The following is a 21,389-nucleotide window of genomic DNA, read 5'->3' on the forward strand; positions in this document are numbered from 1 at the left end:
GTGAACATTGTGGTACATGACTCTTTTTGAATTATGGTTTTCTCAGGGTATATGCCCAGTAGTGGGATTGCCGGGTCATATGGTAGTTCTATTTTTAGTTTTTTTAAGGAACCTCCCTACTGTTCTCCGTAGTGGCTGTATCAATTTACATTCCCAGCAACAGTGCAAGAGGATTCCCTTTTCTCCACACCCTCTCCAGCATTTATTGTTTGTAGATTTTTTGATGATGGCCATTCTGACTGGTGTGAGATGATACCTCATTGTAGTTTTGATTTGCATTTTTCTAATGATTAGTGATGTTGAGCATCTTTTCATGTGTTTGTTGGCAATCTGTATACCTTCTTTGGAGAAATGTCTATTCAGGCCTTCTGCCCATTTTTGGATAGGGTTGTTTGTTTTTTTGATATTGAGCTGCATGAGCTGCTTGTATATTTTGGAGTTTAATCCTTTGTCCGTTGCTTTGTTTGCAGATATTTGCTCCCATTCTGAGGGTTGTCTTTTCATCTTGTTTATGGTTTCCTTTGCTGCGCAAAAGCTTTTAAGTTTCATTAGGTCCCAGTTGTTTATTTTTGTTTTTATTTCCATTTCTCTAGGAGGTGGGTCAAAAAGGATCTTGCTGTGATTTATGTCTGCGTTCTGCCCATGTTTTCCTCTAAGAGTTTTATAGTGTTTGGCCTTACATTTAGGTCTTTAATTCATTTTGAGTTTATTTTTGTGTATGGTGTTAGGAAGTGTTCTCATTTCATTCTTTTACATGTAGCTGTCCAGTTTTCCCAGCACCACTTATTGAAGAGGCAGTCTTTCCTCCATTGTATACTCTTGCCTCCTTTATCAAAGATAAGGTGACCGTATGTGCATGTGTTTATCTCTGGACTTTCTATCCTGTTCCATTGAACTATATTTCTGTTTTTGTGCCAGTACCATACTGTCTTGATTACTGTAGCTTTTTTTTTTTTAATTTATTTATTTTATTTTTGGCTGTGTTGGGTCTTTGCTACTGTGCGCGGGCTTTCTCTAGTTGCAGTTAGCAGGGGCTACTCTTCGTTGTGGTGCGCGGGCTTCTCATTGTGGTGGCTTCTCTTGTTGCACAGCACAGGCTCTAGGCACGTGGGCTTCAGTAGTTGTGTTTCGGGAGCTATAGAGCGCAGGCTCAGTAGTTGTGGCACACGGGCTTAGTTGCTCCGTGGCATGTGGGATCTTCCTGGACCAAGGCCCGAACCCGTATCCCCTGCATTGGCAGGTGGATTCTTAACCTCTGCACCACCAGGGAAACCCTTGATTACTGTAGCTTTGTAGTATAGTCTGAAGTCCCGAGAGACCTGATTTCTCCAGCTCTGTTTTTCTCAAGATTGCTTTGGCTATTTGGGGTCTTTTGTGTTTCCATACAAATTGTGCAATTTTTTGTTCTAAGTTCTGTGAAAAATGCCATTGGTAGTTTGATAGGGAGTGCACTGAATGTGTAGATTGCTTTGGGTAGTATAGTCATTTTCACAATGTTGATTCTTCCAATCCAAGAACATGGTATATCTCTCCGTCTGTTTGTATCATCTTTAATTTCTTTCATCAGTGTCTTATAGTTTTCTGCATACAGGTCTTTTGTCTCCTTAGATAGGTTTATTCCTAGGTATTCTTTTTGTTGCAGTGGTAAATGAGATTGTTTCCTTAATTTCTCTTTCAGATTTTTCATCATTAGTGTATAGGAATGCAAGAGATTTCTGTGCATTAATTTAGTATCCTGCTACTCTACCAGATTTATTGATTAGCTCTAGTATTTTTCTGGTAACATCTTTAGGATTCTCTGTGTATAGTATCATGTCATCTGCAAACAGTGACAGCTTTACTTCTTCTTTTCCTATGTGGATTCCTTTTATTTCTTTTTCTTCTCTGATTGCTGTGGCTAAAACTTTCAAAACTGTTGAATAATAGTGGTGAGAATGGGCACCCTTGTCTTGTTCCTGATCTTAGAGAAAATGGTTTCAGTTTTTCACCATTGAGAACGATGTTGGCTGTGGGTTTGTCATATATGGCCTTTATTATGTTGAGGTAGGTTCCCTCTATGCCTACTATCTGGAGGGTTTTTATCGTAAATGGGTGTTGAATTTTCTCAAAAGCTTTTTCTGCATCTATTGAGATTATCGTATGGTTTTTTATCCTTCAGTTTGTTAATATGGTGTATCATATTGATTGATTAGCGTATATTGAAGAATCCTTGCATTCCTGGGATAAACCCCACTTGATCACGGTGTATGATCCTCTTAATGTGTTGTTGGATTCTGTTTGCTAGTATTTTGTTGAGGATTTTAGCATCTATGTTCCTCAGAGATATTGGCCTGTAGTTTTATTTTTCTGTGACATCTTTGTCTGGTTTTGGTATCGGGGTGATGGTGGCCTCATAGAATGAGTTTGGGAGTGTTCCTCCCATTGCTGTATTTTGGAAGAGTTTGAGAAGGATAGGTGTTAGCTCTTCTCTAAATGTTTGATAGAATTCGCCTGTGAAGCCATCTGGTCCTGAGCTTTTGTTTGTTGGAAGATTTTTAATCACAGTCTCAATTTCAGTGCTTGTGATTGGTCTGTTTATATTTTCTATTTCTTCCTGGTTCAGTCTCGGAAGGTTGTGCTTTTCTAAGAATGTGTCCGTTTCTTCCAGGTTGTCCATTTTATTGGCATATAGTTGCTTGTAGTAATCTCTCATGATCCTTTGTATTTCTGCAGTGTCAGTTGTTACGTTTCCTTTTTCATTTCTTTTTTTTTTTTTTTTTTTTAATTTTTGGCTGTGTTGGGTCTTCGTTTCTGTGCGAGGGCTTTCTCCAGTTGCGGCGAGTGGGGGCCACTCTTCATCGCGGTGCGCGGGCCTCTCACTGTCGCGGCCTCTCCCGTTGCGGAGCACAGGCTCCAGATGCGCAGGCTCAGTAGTTGTGGCTCACGGGCTTAGTTGCTCCGCGGCATGTGGGATCTTCCCAGACCAGGGCTCGAACCCGTGTGCCCTGCATTGGCAGGCAGATTCTTAACCACTGCGCCACCAGGGAAGCCCCCCTTTTTCATTTCTAATTCTATTGATTTGAGTCTTCTCCCTTTTTTTCTTCATGAGTCTGGCTAATGGTTTATCAATTTTGTTTATCTTCTCAAGGAACCAGCTTTTAGTTTTATTGATCTTTGCTATTGTTTCCTTCGTTTCTTTTTCATTTATTTCTGAACTGATCTTTATGATTTCTTTCCTTCTGCTAACTTTGGGGTATTTTTGTTCTTCTTTCTCTAGTTACTTCAGGTGTAAGATTAGGTTGTTTATTTGAGATTTTTCTTCTTTCTTGAGGTAGGATTGTATTGCTATAAACTTCCCTCTTAGAACTGCTTTTGCTGCATCCCATAGCTTTTGGGTTGTTGTGTTTTCATTGTCATTTGTTTCTAGGTAGTTTTTGATTTCCTCTTTGATTTCCTCAGTGATCTCTTGGTTATTTAGTAACATATTGTCTAGCCTCCATGTGTTTGTATTTTTTACAGTTTTTTTTCCTGTAATTGGTACCTAGTCTCATAGCATTGTGGTTGGAAAATATACTTCATACGATTTCAATTTTCTTAAATTTACCAAGCCTTGATTTGTGACCCAAAATATGGTCTATCCTGGAGAATGTTCCATGAGCACTTGAGAAGAAAGTGTTTTCTGTTGTTTTTGGATGGAATGTCCTATAAATATCAATTAAGTCCATCTTGTTTAATGTGTCATTTAAAGCTTGTATTTCCTTATTTATTTTCATTTTGGATGATCTGTCCATTGGTGAAAGTGGGGTGTTAAAGTCCCCTACTATTTTTGTGTTACTGTTGATTTCCCCTTTTATGGCTGTTAGCATTTGTCTTATGTATTGAGGTGCTCCTATGTTGGGTGCATATATATTTATAATTGTTATATCGTCTTGGATTGATCCCTTGATCATTATGTAGTGTCCTTCTTTGTCTCTTGTGATAGTCTTTGTTTTAAAGTCTGTTTTGTCTGATATGAGAATTGATACTCCAGCTTTCTTTTGATTTCCATTTGCATGGAATATCTTTTTCCATCCCCTCACTTTCAGTCTGTATGTGTCCCTAGGTCTGAAGTGGGTCTGTTGTAGACAGCATATGTATGGGTCTTGTTTTTGTATCCATTCAGCCAGTCTGTTTCTTTTGGTTGGAGTATTTAATCCATTTACATTTAAGGTAATTATTGATATTTATGGTCCTATTACCATTTTCTTAATTGTTTGGGTTTTTTTTTTAACATCTTTATTGGAGTATAATGGCTTTACAAAGGTGTGTTAGTTTCTGCTTTATAACAAAGTGAATCAGTTATACATATACATATGTTCCCATATCTCTTCCCTCTTGTGTCTCCCTCCCTCCCACCCTCCCAATCCCACCCCTGTAGGTGGTTACAAAGAACCAAGCTGATCTCCCTGTGCTATGCGGCTGCTTCCCACTAGCTATCTGTTTTATATTTGGTATTGTATATATGTCCATGCCACTCTCTCACTTTGTCCCAGCTTACCCTTTCCCCTCCCCACGTCCTCAAGTCCATTCTCTAGTTGTTCTGTGGTTTTATTCCCGTCCTGCCCCTAGGTTCTTCATGACCATTTTGGGTTTTGTTGGTTTTTTTTAGATTCCATATATATGTGTTAGCATACGGTATTTGTTTTTCTCTTTCTGGCTTACTTCACTCTGTAGGACAGACTCTAGGTCCATCCACCTCACCTCAAATAACTCAATTTCGTTTCTTTTTACGGCTGAGTAATATTCCATTGTATATATGTGCCACATCTTCTTTCGATCCGTCGATGGACATTTAGGTTGCTTCCAAGTCCTGGCTATTGTAAATAGTGCTGCAGTGAACATTGTGGTACATGACTCTTTTTGAATTATGGTTTTCTCAGAGTATATGCCCAGTAGTGGGATTGCTGGGTCATATGGTAGTTCTATTTTTAGTGTTTTAAGGAACCTCCATACTGTTCTCCATACTGGCTGTCTCAATTTACATTACCACCAACAGTGCAAGGAGGGTTCTCTTTTCTCCACACCCTCTCTAGCATTTATCGTTTGTAGATTTTTTGATGATGGCCATTCTGACTGGTGTGAGGTGATACCTCATTGTAGTTTCGATTTGCATTTCTCTAATGATTAGTGATGTTGAGCATCTTTTCATGTGTTTGTTGGCAATCTGTATATCTTTGGAGAAATGTCTATTTATGTCTTCTGCCCATTTCTGGATTGGGTTGTTTGTTTTTTTTGATATTGAGCTGCATGAGCTGCTTGTAAATTTTGGAGATTAATCGTTTGTCAGTTGCTTCATTTGCAAATATTTTCTCCCATTCTGAGGGTTGTCTTTTCATCTTGTTTATGGTTTCCTTTGCTGTGCAAAAGCTTTTAAGTTTCATTAGGTCCCATTTGTTTATTTTTGTTTTTATTTCCATTTTTCTAGGAGGTGGGTCAAAAAGGATCTTGCTGTGATTTATGTCATAGAGTGTTCTGCCTATGTTTTCCTCTAAGAGTTTGATAGTGTCTGGCCTTACATTTAGGTCTTTAATTCATTTTGAGTTTATTTTTGTGTATGGTGTTAGGAAGTGTTCTCATTTCATTCTTTTACATGTAGCTGTCCAGTTTTCCCAGCACCACTTATTGAAGAGGCTGTCTTTTCTCCATTGTATATTCTTGCCTCCTTTATCAAAAATAAGGTGACAGTATGTGTGTGGGTTTATCTATCTCTGGGGTTTCTATCCTGTTCCTTGAGTTTGTTTTTGTACATCTTTTCCTTCTCCTGTGTTTCCTGCCTGGAGAAGTTCCTTTAGCATTTGTTGTAAAGCTGCTTTGGTGGTGCTGAATTCTCTTAACTTTTGCTTATCTGTAAAGGTTTTAATTTCTCCATCGAATCTGAATGAGATCCTTGCCAGGTAGAGTAATCTTGGTTGTAGGCCTTTCCCTTTAATCACTTTGAGTATGTCCTGTCACTCCCTCTGGTTTGCAGAGTTTCTGCTGAAAAATCAGCTGTTAACCTTATGGGGATTCCCTTGTATGTTATTTGTTGCTTTTCCTTTGCTGATTTTAATATTTTTTCTTTGCATTTAATTTTTGATAGTTTCATTAATATGTGTCTCGGTGTGTCTCTTTGGGTTTATCCTGTATGGTACTCTCTGTGCTTCCTGGACTTGATTGACTCTTTCCTTTACCATGTTAGGGAAGTTTTCGACTGTAATCTCTTCAAGTATTTTCTCAGCCCCTTTCTTTTCCTCTTCTTCTGGGACCCCTATAATTCGAACGTTGGTGCATTTAATGTTGTCCCAGAGATCTCTGAGATTGTCCTCAATTCTTTTCATTCTTTTTTCTTTATTCTGCTCCCTGGCAGTTATTTCCATCATTTTATCTTCCAGCTCACTTATCCATTCTTCTGCCTCAGTTATTCTGCTATTGATTCCTTCTAGAGTATTTTTAATTTCAGTAATTATGTTCTTCATCACTGTTTGTTTGCTCTTCATTTCTTCTAGATCCTTGTTAAATGTTTCTTGTATTTTCTCCATTCTGTTTCCGAGATTTTGGATAATCTTTACTATCATAGCTCTGAATTCTTTTTCAGGTAGGTTGCCTATTTCATCTTCATTTATTTGGTCTGTTGTTTCTTTCTTTTTTTTTTTTTTTCTCTTTTTGTTGGGTGGTGCTGTATTCTTGTCTTACTGGTTGTTTGGCCTGAGACATCCAGCACTGGAGTTTGCAGACAGTTGGATAGAGCCGGTGTTGGTGCTGAAATGAGGACCTCTGGGAGGCCTCACTCTGATTAATATTCAAAGGGATTTAATTTTGTAACCTAGGGTGCTGTATATTTGGATTTGAAGGAAGGTACTATATTGCTTATTGCCTTTGAAATAATTTTATGTCCGTTTTCTTTTCAAAAATGATAGTTTAGATTTAGTAGTTGCTTGTTAATTAACTCTTAATATGAAAGTATTTACTGTGATTTTTATAAATAACATGGAAATATGGTTGCTAATTTTTAAAGTTTTTTTAATAAATTTTTTTAATAAAATAAAATTTTGTGTACATCACAGCCTCAGCAAGAAGTTGATTTAAACTCTCCACGAACTACCACTTTGGAAAGACAGACTTTCTATTGTGTTCCAGTGCCGGGAGAATCCACGTGGGTAAAAGAAATATCCTTTATCTGAACCTTCTTATGTGTTGAATGGTTACTGATTATTTTCTTAATTGAAGAGACCACAATTCACATTTTGATTTTTTTTTTAAACTTAGTCTTTTTACCTCAGTGAAGGTAGCTGGAAAAGAAAATTATTCTTCATTTATAGAGCTTGGCTTTATTTTAATAAAATATGTTTCCTTTGTCCTAAACAAGAAAATCTGTAAAACAACCTTCAGTATTCATCACTGAGAAATGATAAAATTATGGTGCATTCTGCTAGTGAAATACTGTTTAAAAGATTGAGGTGGATTTAAAGGGACTGAAAAAGAGAGTTGCACAATCATTAAGTAAAAAAACTAGTTTTAAATTAGAACTCATTCTAATTTTATTAAGGGGAAACATGTTTCTTCTTTTGAGAGATTGTGGAGACATCTCATTCTCATTTTTATTTTTTTTAGTTACTAATTTTTTTAGGCATAGTTCACATACTGAAATGCACAGATTTTAAAGGTATACTTAAGTGGTTTGGATAAATGCATACACCTGTAATTTGCACATGCATCGAAGTAAAGAACTTTGTGCTTTTTTCCCGTCACCACCTCCTCCCCCGACTGCTCTGATTTCTTTCACTATAGCTTAATTTTACGTATTCTTGAATGTCATACAAATGGAATCATATAACATATAGTCTTTTGTGTCTGATATCCTTTATTCAGCATAATGCATTTGAGAGTCATCCATGTGTATCCATAGTTCATTCCTTTTTATTGCTGATGGTATTTGTTTATATAATCTCCAATTGATGAACATATGGGTTGTTTCCAGTTTGAGGCCAGGCATTTTTTTGATGAGATTTTAACTTATTAAATCAGTTTTTTAACAGATACTTTGTGTCAGTTGTGATAAATTTGTGTATCTCTCAAGGAATGTTTCACAATCATTGAATCACAGTTCTTGAATTTATTGACATAAAACTTTCATAGTATTTCCTTATTTTCCTTTTAATGTCTAAGGGATATCTAACAATGATCTTTCATTTCCAAAATGTTAATTTATTTTTCTCTTTTATCCTTGATTAGTATTGCTAGGGGTTTGTCAGAGAATCAACTTTTTACTTTAATTTTTTGTTTTCTATTTCATTGATTTTTGCTCTTATTTCCTTCGTTTTTAGTAATGGTTTTAATTTTTTTTTTAACCTTAAGGTTAGTGTGCAGATCATTCATTTCATATCTTCCTTTTCTAATATTAGCATTTAAGGCCATAAAATTCTCTATAATTACTGCTTTAGTTGGATCCCACAAATTTTGACTTGTTTTTACTCTCATTCAGTTCAAAATATTTTCTAATTTCCTTTGTGATTTCTTCTTTGATCCTTGAGCCTCACTACAATAATATACTTCTGTTTATCTTTTAAACAGTTGTCTCCTACATAAATTTAGAAATGAGGGGGAAAAATTACATCTTTTATGTTGCATAAATATTTATCATTTCTAGCTCTTTTTGGCTTTGTTTTTGTCTGGAATCATTTCACTGAGCCTTTTTTTTTTAGGTACTGATCTGTTGGTGATAAATTTTCTCAGCTTTTTTTCAACTGAAAATGTCTTTATTTCACCCTTTTGTGTGTGTGTGTGTGTGTGTGTGTTGTGGTGCTGCATTGTGCAGCATGCTGGATCTTAGTTCCCTGACCAGGGATCGACATGCCCCCTGCATTGGGAGCATGGAGTCTTAACCACTGGACCGCTAGGGAGGTCCCTCACCTTTATTTTTGAAGGATATTTTCAGTGGTTGTAGAACCTTTTTTTTTCTCCCAGTGGTTATGGAATCCTTGATTGACAGGTATCTCCCATCTTCAACACTTTAATATTGTTCCATTGTCTTCTGGCCTCCATTGTTTTTGGATAAAAGGATAGCTATCATTTTTATCATTGTCACCTGTATGTAATGGGTCTTTAATTTTCCTCTGGCTGCTTCTAATATTCTCTGTGGTTTTCAGCAGCTTGACTATGGTGTGCCCATGTCTGGGTTTTTTGTGTTTCTCTTGCTTGGGTTTTATTGAGCTTTTAGACCTGTGGGTTGATATTTTTCAGAAGATTTCAGCCATTATTTCTTCAAATATTTTTCTGTCCCAGTCTCATCTTTTTCTCGTTTTCTGGGGCTCAAATCACATGATTGTAGACTAATTATTATTGTTCTCAGGTGATTGAGGGTTTTTTTTTCCATTTTATTTTTTAGTTCTAGATTTTTTCTTTTTTTTTAATTTATTTATTTATTTATCTTTGGCTGCGTTGGGTCTTCGTTTGTGTGCCATGGCTCCCCCTAGTTGCGGCAATTGGGGCCACTCTTCATCGCGGTGCGCGGGCCTCTCACTGTCGCGGCCTCTCCCGTTGCGGAGCACAGGCTCCAGACGCGCAGGCTCAGCAATTGTGGCTCACGGGCCTAGTTGCTCCGCGGCATGTGGGATCCTCCCAGACCAGGGCTCAAACCCGTGTCTCCTGCATTGGCAGGCAGATTCTCAACCACTGCGCCACCAGGGAAGCCCTAGATATTTTCATTTGGTTCTTTTTCTTTGTTTCCATTTTTCTGATGATAGTCCTCATCTTTTCTTTTAAAATTGTAAATTTTGGAGTTGCTTTTTAATGCCCTTGTCTGCTAATTCCAACATCCAGGTTGTCTCTGGGTTGTTGTTTTTTTTTCTATTGATACTGTTTTAAATCCTGCTTATAGGCCATACTTTCCTGCTTCTTCACATAATTAATCATGTGTTATGATTACTTATGCTGATATACAGCACTGTTGAAAGTTTACTTTTGTCTTCAAGAATGTTGAATTTTGTTCTGGCAGGCAGGTAATTTAAGTGGATCACTTTGATCATGTCAAGGCTTGGTTTTGGGATTTGTTAAGGTAGGTATGAGTGTCACTTACAGTGTAGGATGTAGTCCTTACTTGCGAGATGTGCTATCTCACCGGGTCTCGTGATTCTCAGCAGGGTCCAGTTCTAGTATTGTACAACTTCCAGAATCTCTGCTAAGCTCCCAACCAAGCAGCAGCTGTTCTCTCCCAGGGCTCTATCTGCAGCTCCTTCCTCTCTAACAGTTCTGCAAATTCCAGTTGCTTCAGTAGCCCTGAGCTATGTGCTCTGTTTTCTCTACCAGCAAGAGCAGAACCTCCACTTCCCTTTGCTGCAATTTGGAATATGCCCCTGAGAGAGCTGGGGACAATGTGGAGTTTACCTGTGGTGTTTCTTCTCATTCAAGGATCATAACCTTATGTTCCTTGTTGTCCAAAGTCTGAAAACAGTTGCTTCATGCCTTTTGTCCAGTTTTACAGGTTTTTTGTTTTTTTAATTGAAGTATAGTTGATTTACAATATTGTATTAGTTTCAGGTATACAGCAAAGTGATTCAGTTATGCATATATATATATGTATTCTTTTTTAAAGTTTCTTTTCCAGTATAGTTTATTTCAAGACATTGAATATATTTCCTTGTGCTAAGCAGTAAATGCTTGTCGTTTATCTATTTTATATATGGTAGTGTGCATCTGTCAGTCCCATACTCCCAATTTATCCCTCCCCCGCCAGCCCCTACCCTTCGCCTTTGGTAACCATGAGTTTGTTTTCTATGTCTGTGAGTCTGTTTCTATTTTATAAATAAGTTCATTTGTACTATTTTTTTATATCTCACATATAAGTGGTATCATATAATATTTGTCTTTCTCTGTCCGACTTACTTCACTTAATATGATAATCTCTGGGTCCATCCATGTTGCTGCAGATGGCATTATTTCATTCTTTTTCATGGCTGAGTAATATCCCAGTGTGTGTGTGTGTGTGTGTGTGTGTGTGTGTGTGTATGTGTATACACACCACATCTTTATCCATTCATCTGTTGATGGACATTTAGGTTGCTTCCATGGCTTGGCTATTGTTACTAGTGCTGCTTTGAACATTGGGGTGCATGTATCTTTTCAAATTAGAGCTTTTGTCTTTTCTGTATATATGCCCAGGAGTGAGATTGCTGGATCATAATGGTAACTCTATTTTTAGTTTTTTAAGGAGCCTCCATTCTGTTTTCCATAGGGGCTGCACCAATTTACATTCCCACCAACAGTGTAGGAGGGTTCCCTTTTCTCCACACTCTCTCCAGCATTTATTATTTTTAGACTTTTTTAGTATATGTGCTGCCGAAGCGAGCACTATTTGTAGACTTTTTGATGATGGCCATTCTGACCAGTGTGAAGTGATTATACCTCATTGTAGTTTTGATTTGCATTTCTCTAATAATTAGCGATGTTGAGCATCTTTTCATGCGCGTGTTGGCCTTCTATATTCCGTCTTTGGAGAAGTGTTTGTTTAGATCTTCTGCCCATTTTTTGATTGGGTTGTTTGTTTTTTTCTTATTGAGTTGTATGAGCTGTTTGTATATTTTGGAAATTAAGCCCTTGTAGGTCTCATCTTTTGCAAATATTTTCTCCCAGTCCATAGGTTGTCTTTTCATTTTATTTATGGTTCCTTTTCTGTGTGAAAGCTTATAAGTTTGATTAGGTCCCATTTGTTTATTTTTGCTTTTATTTCTGTTGCCTTGGGAGATCAGTTTTACAGTTCTTTACAGCAAGGTAGGGGGCATAAGTTTGAGCTGTTAATTCTTATGACCCAAACTGGAAGTTCAACCTTCTTTTATTAAAAAGAAATTTTTGTTATTCTGGGTTTTTTAAAAAATTGAGGTGTGGTTGATTTACAATAGTGTTTTAATTTCAGGTGTACAACATAGTGATTCAAAATTTTGATAGATTATACTCCATATTTATTATAAAATATTGGCTGTATTCCCTGTGTTATACAACAGGGGTCCCCAACCCCTGGGCCGTGGCCTGTTAGGAACTGGGCCGCACAGCAGGAGGTGAGCGGCGGGTGAGCGAGGGAAACTTCATTTTGCCGCTCCCCATCGCTCTCATTACTGCCTGAACCATCCCCCCCATACACACACACCCGTCCGGGAAAAGTTGTCTTCCATGAAACTGGTCCCCGGTGCCAGAAAGGTTGGGGACCGCTGCTGTACAATATATCCTTATAGCTTATTTATTGTATACATCAACCTTCTTTTAAAAATACATTTTTATTTTAACCAAACTGCCAAAGTAATAGTCTTTTATTAGTCACCTAGGTAGGGTAACTTAACGATATTCCCCAGTTCATGAAAATCTTTCCTTAACCTTTCATTTAACGCCTATGTTAATACAAACCAAGCTCGAGTCAGCCCTTCAACATCCTACACTCCCAGTCGTCACAAGAGGAGTTATGAAGATGATGAAGATATGGACCTACAGCCGAATAAACAGAAAGAGCAGCATGCGGGTGCCAGAGAAGCAGGTAGTGTGTGCCATTGGGCTTTCGCTAGACTTCTGGTCTCTTGCAGTAGATTCGTATTCAGAATTAATTGTTGTATCATGTAGCTCTAGATTCAGGAGCTGGCAGTGATTTGACAACTTTGCTTTGAGGTTTATCAGAATTATAGACAGTTTTGAGAGTTTGAACAGTTACTCTTTGGTCAGACTGTGCTTCATAATTGATCAGTTAGGCATCACTTAGTGAGAAGTGGCTACTCTACTGTCAGTTGTTAAGGGTCTCAATTTGGGTAGCTGGAAAAGGTCTTTTATCTTTCTTCATAATCTCAGCTTTTAAGTAATATGAAGTACTCTACTGTAGAAGTGACTTATTTATATCTGAAACATCCTTATTTTCTTTTTGGAATAGTGATGCTTTAATTAGTAAGACTGAAAACACTGGAGGAAAAATGTGTAACTGTGGTATACTGGATTTCTTACTCCTAAACTTCAAAGCAAATAACCCTTAGAATAGTCACAGTTCTGATTGTTCTATTTATGTAAGTTTGTAGTGGTTTATGTATTAAAATTGATTAAAACACAATTCTGATTAAAACAAGGAGACCAAAAGTTGAAATTTTCTAAGAGAATCAGAGAATTTCAAAATTAGTATATATCATTATTGATTTCGCCAATCACAGTTATTATGAGCACTGAATTCCTTCATATGGCAGGTAGATAAGTTTGTCTTTATTTCTCCTTTTGTGTCCAGTCATTCTCTTCAGCATCTTTAATCCAAGGACAAGTTAAAGGCAGAGGAGGTAAAAACAAATTAGTCTAGTTAATTTGAATGTGAAGGATGGGTTGAGAGGGCAAATATAACAATCAATGGTAAACAAAGATTTACTACTGAATTTCATTTAATCATATATTATTCTACTTTATAAGTTCATACTACCATATTTCTTTAATGCTAAGGCATATTTTAATGTTTTTAAAATTGGAATGTTTTATAGTAAATGTATACAAATGTGATTGTGTTCTTTTTCTCCACTCACCCCCCAAATGTTTATTAAAATTAACAGTGTATCATAACAATAAATAACATATTAGAATCCAAGACATATGGTAATTCTCTTATCTGTTGATGCTTCTTTCTATTTCTTGCCCCTTTTGTTTGAATATCGTACTTTTCAGGGCTTTTGAATACATTTGAATGCATTATGTATGTAAAGTTTACCTTGTTTGTTGGTTTCTAGGCAATCTCTCAGGCTGTATATATATTTTAAGCTGTTTTGGAGATAAGTGTAGAATCACATGCAGTTGTAAAACATAAGAGAGATCCTGTATATACTTGATCCAGTTTCATCTGGGTCAACATCTTGCATAATTAATAGTAGAATATCATAACCAGGAAATGGATATTGATATAGTCCATAGACCTTATTCAGAATTCACATTTTTACATGCAGTTATTTTTGTGCATGTGTATGTATTTAGTTCTATGCAGTTTCATCACATGTGTAGATTCATGTGACTACTACCACAGTCAGGATACAGAACAGTTCATTACCTGGATCTCTCATGTTGCCCTTTTATAATCATACCCACCTCTCCTGCCTCTCTACCTCCCCCCTGGCAACCACTAATTTGTTCTTCATCCCTGTAATTTTGTCATTTTAAGAATGTTACATAAATGGAATCATGTAGTATATAGACTTTGTAGATTGGCTTTTTTCATTCAGCAAAATTCCCTTGAGATCCATTCAGGTTGTTGCTTATATCAATATTTTATTCCTTTTTATTGCTGAGCAATATTGTGTGGTATGGGAAGCTATATTTTAATTCTAACTAGTTATCAGCCCTAAACTGTGACTACTTTAGGGGTAGAGGCTATCTTTAAATGATCTTTTGTATCCCCAGCAACTAGTCTGATTCCTGGTACATAGTGGACATTAATAGATGTTTGGTAAATGAGTTTATTGCTATATGGTTTTATTCTACTTAATAAGTAGAAAGAAGTATGTTCTACAAAGGTGTTTTTGTTGTCAGTAGACCCATGTACTCCTTGGGTCAAAGATGTCAAGTAACCATGTTAAATATTAACTTCTAAAGTTACTTAGATGAAATTTGATTGGGGGGGGAATTTGTTGCCATTTTATTGCAGGGGGAAAGTGATTACACTTTCAGATCTTCATAATAATCTTTGTTCTCTTGATAGGTCAGAGGGGTTCTAGTATGTGTTATTTCCTTAAAAACTGTAACAACTTGAAGTTTGCAAGCTCAGAAGCATCATTTCTATCAAATTCAAAAGGCTGTTTAGGAATGTTCTTTATCTCCAGGAAGCCTTAGCAATGACGATGTGCAATGCTGTCCCTTTGAATTTAGGGAGTGTTGGTGGTCTTCAGTGGTGTGGAGAACCAAAACGTTTAGAAACAGAAGCTTCTTCTGGACAACAGCTGAACTCGCTAAACCTCTCTTCTCCTTTTGATCTGAATTTTCCACTGCCGGGAGAGAAGGGTCCTGCATGCCTTGTGAAGGTAATAAAATCTTTCATAGACCTGATGCTGACAAAGATGTGTTAAGTGTCTCAGAAATTAAAGCAGAAAACTCTTAGCATTTGTATTAGCAAGTTTTCTCTTGCTGCTGTAACAAATCACCACAAACTTCACGGCTTGAAACAACAAAATTTATCATTTTGCAGGCTTTAGGCCAGAAGTCCAACATGGATCGCACTGGGGGTAAAATTCAGGTGACAGCAGGACTGGTTCCTCTCTGGAGGCTTTAGGGGGGGAATCTGTTTTCTTGCCTTTTCCAGCTTTTGGAGGCTGCCATTATTCCTTGGCTTGTGGCCCCTTCCTCCATCTTCCAAGTCAGCAGTAATGTAGCCCTCTGACCATTTCTTCATAGTCACATCTCCCTCTGACCATAGGTGGGAGAGATTCTCCAATTTTAAGGACATGTATGATTGAATTGAGCCCACCCGTGCAATCTGGAATAATCTCCCCATCTTAGGGTCCTTAATTTATACAAGTTCCTTTTACATGTAAGGTAACATACTCAAGAATTCCAGTGATTAAGATGTGGATATTGGTCGGAGTGGTGGGGGGACATTTTTTTGCCTGTCACAGCATTGTTTACAAAAAATGGATATTTCAGATAGATGTGGAACAACTTTAAAATTAATATCTATTTCCTTCCTATATCATTTCTAACTTACTAATATCTGCTTTATTTTTTAATTAATTAATTAATTAATTTATTGGCTGCGTCGGGTCTTAGTCGCGCGGGATCTTTGTTGCGGTGTGCTGGCCTCTCTCTAGTTGAGACGCACAGGCTATGTAGTTGCAGCACGGGCGTAGTTGCCCCACCACATGTGGGATCTTAGTTCCTGGACCAGGGGTCGAACCTGCGTACCTTGCATTGGAAGGCGGATTCTTAACCACTGGACCACCAGGGAAGTCCCTATCTGCTTTATTTTCATCATTCTTCCTTTTCTTATCAAAAGCCATTTCTCACTTAGATTTAAAATAAGGTAGAAGGAAAGAAATCTGTTAATAGTTTGTTCCCCTATTCTGCTTATTCTGATTTTTTAATCATGAGAGGTGAACAAGTGATACAAGTTTCAGAAATGATCATTGAGAATGTCTGTTCTTAGTTGTTGTGGTTTTAACTTAAATGGCACTTCAGTTATGTAGCACGGGAGCAAGAATTAGCGCGTTTTTCCCTCCACGCTTCTCTTAGGTCTCACCAGTAGGAGGCTTTGACAGTTTCTAATATCCATCATGATAGACAGCTTTGAAAGTTTGGCTCTTTACTGTGAGAAACCTCATGGCCATTCCAAGTTTGTGTTAATCCTCCTAACACTGCATAGCTTGTGAATAAGTCCAAAGTTAATAATCGTGGGTTCTTCCCTTCTCTTGATGTAGTTAATAGATTTTGAGATAATGCACGTTTCTAGTTTTAGTTGACCATCATCCTTGGGAGAAAGCCTTTTCTCTGAATGTAGTGGGGAAACAGACATTGGCCAGGAGTCAGGAGGTCCCATGTTTTAGTTGTTAACTTATTTGCTGATTGCAGAGTGACTTCAGGTAAGTGCTTTACCTCTCTTGATCTCAATTTATCAAATAAAGGAGTTGCTTTGAGGTTCATTTTCTGATTTAAAATGCTAAGATATTATTATTACTTGAACTTTAAGACTAATATTGTATGCTTTTTTGGTGTTATTTAGTCCTAACAATGTGATTTTGTGTGGCCTCTTGTTAGGTCTATGAAGACTGGGATTGTTTTAAAGTAAATGATGTTCTTGAGTTATATGGCATACTGTCTGTGGATCCCGTGCTAAGTATACTGAATAATGATGAAAGGTGAGTCTGTTTTGACATAATTACCCTCCAACTTTTCTGAAAGTTTGAAATTATAAAGAACTCCCTTTCTCCCTTCACCCAAATTTACAAGTTGTTAACACTTAAGCTCCATTTGCTTATTTTTATATACACGCATTTTTATATATACGTACACTTTTTGGAAACACTTGAGAGTAAGTTACGTATGTCATATCCTAAATACTTGTTGCATTCATATTTCCTAAGAACAAAGACCTCCTCGTATATAATCAGAGTATAGCTACAAAGTTTGGAAATTTGCTGTGAATACACAGTACACTGACCACAGACCACACTAAATTTCACTAATTGTCTCATTGCTGTTCTTTCTGACAGTCATTTTCTTGGTCCAGGATCCTTAGGGTCACTTGTTGCGTTAACCTGGAGCAGTCTCCAGCTCTTTGTTGTCCTTCAAGGCCTTGACAACTTTTTCTATTCTTTCAGCTTATACAACAAAAAATTCATTTCTCACAGTTATGGAAGCTGGGAAATCCAAGGTTAAGACGCCAGTGTCTAGTGAGGGCCTTTTTCCTGGTTTGCAGATGGTTGTCTTCTTGCTGTGTCCTCACATGGCAGAGCAGAACCTTGACACTCTTCAAGTGTCTTCAAGGATGTCTCTCAGTTTAGGTTTGTCTGATGTTTCCGTGTGATTAGATTCTGGTTATACATTTTGGGCAGGAAACTACAAAGTGATGTATCCTTCTCAGTGTATCACACCAGCAGGTACAGTATCCCCTTACTGGTGAAGTTCTTTTTGATCTCTTGGTTACTTGTGGTACACACGTACATCAGTCTTTATATTATTTACAAGTCGGTATATCAGAAACCATGAGCTCACACTGTCTTCCTGGTTCCAGTTCAGTTCAGCTCCACAACTCGGTGTCATCCTAGTCTTCCTCCTTTCCGTATTTGTAATTCCCTTTTCTAACAGAAAGAAACTTGACTCCCAGTATCCTCAGTATATTCTTTTGCTCAGGTTAAGGTGGTGTCTACCAGGTTTCTGTACTGTAAAGTTACTATTTTTCACTTTGTAGTTAACAGGTAATTTAGAGGGAGATACTTCAAGACCATATAATTTCCAGTTTCTCATTTAACTTTCACCCACTTATTTTAGCATTCATTGATGATTCTTGTTAGACTCAACTGTTACTCTGATGGTGATTTTCTGTTCAGTCATTCCTTCTACATTTATTCATTGGCATTCTACTGTAAGATTTCTGTCCTATTTATTCGTTCAAGTAATTTTTGTTTATGTTAGTGTGGACGTTAATCTGTTATTTATTTTGAGGCTCAAATTTTCCCATATTTGGCTACTGGGAGCCACTTTAAGCAGGCTCTGGGTCCTTATTTTTTTTTAATTATTATTTAAGACCTTATAACTGGTGCTTGCAGTTTGTTGACTTTTTTGAAAAAATCAAGCTGTAAACTTTTATTACAAATTAAAAATGAGGTTCTTAAGAAATCTCAACTTGACCAGATATGAAACAATTTAAAAACCTTTAAAGGTGTATTGAGAGAAACCAGGCTTTTTCTTTTTTTTTTTTTTTTAAACACGTTTGTCATTACCAAAAAGAGCCATCTTTTGGTAAAAATAATAAAAACCCCTTGCTGCTTAGATAATGCAGATAGTTCTGGTTATGTGGTCGACAGGCAAAAAGCAAGCACTTAAGGTCTTCAGCTCCAATCTTTTGTTCATTTCTTATTGCTGGAATTTCGTATTCATTTCTTCTTGTTGGATGACTAAACCGGGTGATGGTAGAGATGGTAAGCCGGCATTTTCTCAGCCCCGCCCTGCTCAGCCTCGGGAGCGGGTGAATGCTTAGCTGGTGGATTGGCTGCTTTTGTCTCTTTGCCATCTTGTGGTTTAGGGTTTTCTGGGCGTCTGCATCGGTAATTGAAGTTGCCGCGGTACCGATGTCGAGGTGGCTGCTGACGTTGGGTCTCATCTCCTTGATTTTCCTTATCTTCTTCTTTGTCGTCCTCTCTGGGCATCTTTGGCGAGGAGGGCACATTCTGTCTCGCTCCTCTAACTTGTTCTCCTGCACCCTGATTGTCAGCACTCTCCATCACTTCTCTCTGCACAGGAGGGTTGGAATGCTGTGGTCGACGCCCACAGGGTCTCCGCGTGCAGTAAGGGGGGCACCTTCGCCTGCGGTAGGGCCGGCGCTGTCGGGCCTGGCCTTCGGGAGCACTCTCCGATCCCTCATTCTTTTCCCCACTCTCACTGTTCTGGTAATTCTGCGGGGGTTGCGTGGAGGACCCCTGCGACGTGGATAGTGTCTATGATGGTTACGGTCTGCTGCACATTTACTGCCTTGCCCTGGAACTCTCCCAGGGCCTGTAACATTTGCTGTCTGCGCACCCTTTTCTCCTTCAGCAACATCGAACTCCACAGTCTCTCCATCTAATGCACCGCGAAGGTACTTCCTGGGGTTCTTCTTTACAGCAGTCTGGTGTACGAATACATGTTCCTTGGTGTCATTCCTGTTGATGAAACCATATCTGTTTTTTACATTGAACCATTTTACTGTCCCCAGAGCCTTTGCTGCAATGACCTTCTTGTCCCCGCCGGCAGGCGGCGCTGAAGTGAGGCCGCCGGGGCTGCCGCGCCCTGCGCCAATGCCAGTCCTGCCCATGCCCGTCGTGCTGGGCTTGGCGGCGGCGGCGGCAGTGAGGGCGGGGGCTGGGCGGCGGGCGGCTGCTGGGTCTCGGCCTCGCTGCTCATGGTTGCGGCAATGGTGAGTGGGGCCCGCAGTGGCAGTGGGGCTGCTTGGGGCTCTCCGGGGTCCGCTCCCGCTCCCAATCGAACTCTGGGTTCTTTTTGACATGACCTTATCTTACCATTTTTGAACATATATTTTCTGATGCATTAAGCTGTTTCAGCCTCATCTTGTACTTCCCATGCTTCAGCCTCAGTATCAGCCCTTTTTCCAAGGAGCACCTGTTTCTTTTAGTGAGGAATTTTATTTAAAAAATCAGGATTTGAGTACTGGTGTGCTCATTGGTACTGAGTTGGCATTGCTTCTATGCCGTTTCAGCAGAGCTAGGAAATAAATATATACGTACTCACACATGCACACGTTTATATACACACATCTACATATATTTTTATATTATTTACAATATCAGAAACCATGAGCTCACACTGTCTTCCTGGTTGCAGTTCAGTTCAGCTCCACAACTCGGTGTCATCCTCCTTTCCGTATTTGTAATTCCCTTTTCTAACAGAAAGAAACTCGACTCCCAGTATCCTCAATATATTCCTTTGCTCAATTCTATGATATAGTAGAGTCCCCCTTACTTTGATTTTGCTTTCCATGGTTTCAGTTACCTACAGTCAACCGCTGTATGAAAATATTAACTGGGAAATTCCAGAAATAAACAATAAGTTTTAAATTGCATACCTTTCTTAGTAGCGTGATGAAATCTCAAGTTGTCCCACTCCGTCCTGCCCAGGACGTGAATCATCCTTTTGTCCAGGGTATGCCATCCGTTAGTCACTTAGTAGCCATCTCAGTTATCAGATCGATTTTCCAGGTATCACAGTGCCTGTATTCAAGTAACCCTTATTTTACTTAATAATGGCCCCAAAGCACAAGAGTAGTGATCCTGGCAATTTGAGTATGCCAAAGAAAAGCTGTAAAGTGCTTTATTTTAAAGTGAAAAGGTAAAATTTTTTGACTTATACGGAAAGAAAAAAAAATCGTATGCTGAGGTTGTTAAGATCTACAGTAAGAACAGTAGAAGATTATGTGAAATTGTTGAGAAGGAAAAGGAAATTAGTGCTAGTTTTGCTTTTGCATCTCAACCTGCAAAAGTTAACAGTCACGGTATGTGATAAGTGCTTAGCTAAGATAGAAAAGGCATTAAATTTGCACAATAAGATATTTTGAGAGAGAGAAACCACATTCACATAACTTTTATTACAGTATATCATTATAATTGTTCTATTTTTATTATTAGTTATCATGGTTAATCTCTTACTGTGCCTAATTTGTAAATTAAACTTTATCATAGGAATGTATATATAGGAAAAGACATATTATATATGAGGCTCAGTACTATCCACAGTTTCAGGTATCCACTAGGGGTTTTGGAATGTATTCCCTGCTGATAAGAGGGGACTGCTATGCAGAGAAGGTAATTTCAGAATCGATAACCCATACCGCTGCAAAAAACAAACCTAGTAACTTGAGTTCATTATTTGTTTCCAAATCTTTTTATTTTAGAATGAGAGTGTATATATAGTCAGCTGTGTTCCAGAGTGACTTGGGTGACCTCCTCCCACTTCAGTGCTGTGCTAGTTGTTATTCATTATGCATAGTTAGGTTCATTTGTTTCCATTGTGTTTCACTGCAGAGTTTTCCCTCTGTCCTTACTGGTTTCTGTACTTAAAGATAAGTATAGAAAACATGGAAATTGTTGCCAAAATCAAAACTGTATAAAAAGAATGTAGGAATGTCATTCCCCACTACCCTCATCTCCTCTACCCTGCTCCCACCCATGCTCTGTAGGACAGGAGAGCGAGGCTTC

At 38.1% G+C, this 21,389-nt stretch overlaps 1 protein-coding gene and 1 pseudogene across 2 annotated transcripts in view; one reads left to right on the plus strand and one right to left on the minus strand.

Annotated features, from left to right (window-relative positions):
* Positions 1-21,389, plus strand: part of MCMBP (minichromosome maintenance complex binding protein) — a 70,578-nt gene that overhangs the window by 26,506 nt on the left and 22,683 nt on the right. For both annotated transcript variants that reach the window (XM_057530345.1, XM_057530346.1), the window contains exons 5-8: positions 7,062-7,163; positions 12,373-12,517; positions 14,860-15,011; positions 16,738-16,838. In XM_057530345.1, coding sequence (XP_057386328.1) covers positions 7,062-7,163; positions 12,373-12,517; positions 14,860-15,011; positions 16,738-16,838 — 500 coding nt within the window. The remainder of the gene's footprint in view (positions 1-7,061; positions 7,164-12,372; positions 12,518-14,859; positions 15,012-16,737; positions 16,839-21,389) is intronic.
* LOC103008607 (Y-box-binding protein 1-like) lies at positions 18,505-19,581 on the minus strand (annotated as a pseudogene).

This window comes from Balaenoptera acutorostrata, chromosome 16 (assembly GCF_949987535.1).
Source record: "Balaenoptera acutorostrata chromosome 16, mBalAcu1.1, whole genome shotgun sequence".
Classification (NCBI taxonomy): domain Eukaryota; kingdom Metazoa; phylum Chordata; class Mammalia; order Artiodactyla; family Balaenopteridae; genus Balaenoptera; species Balaenoptera acutorostrata.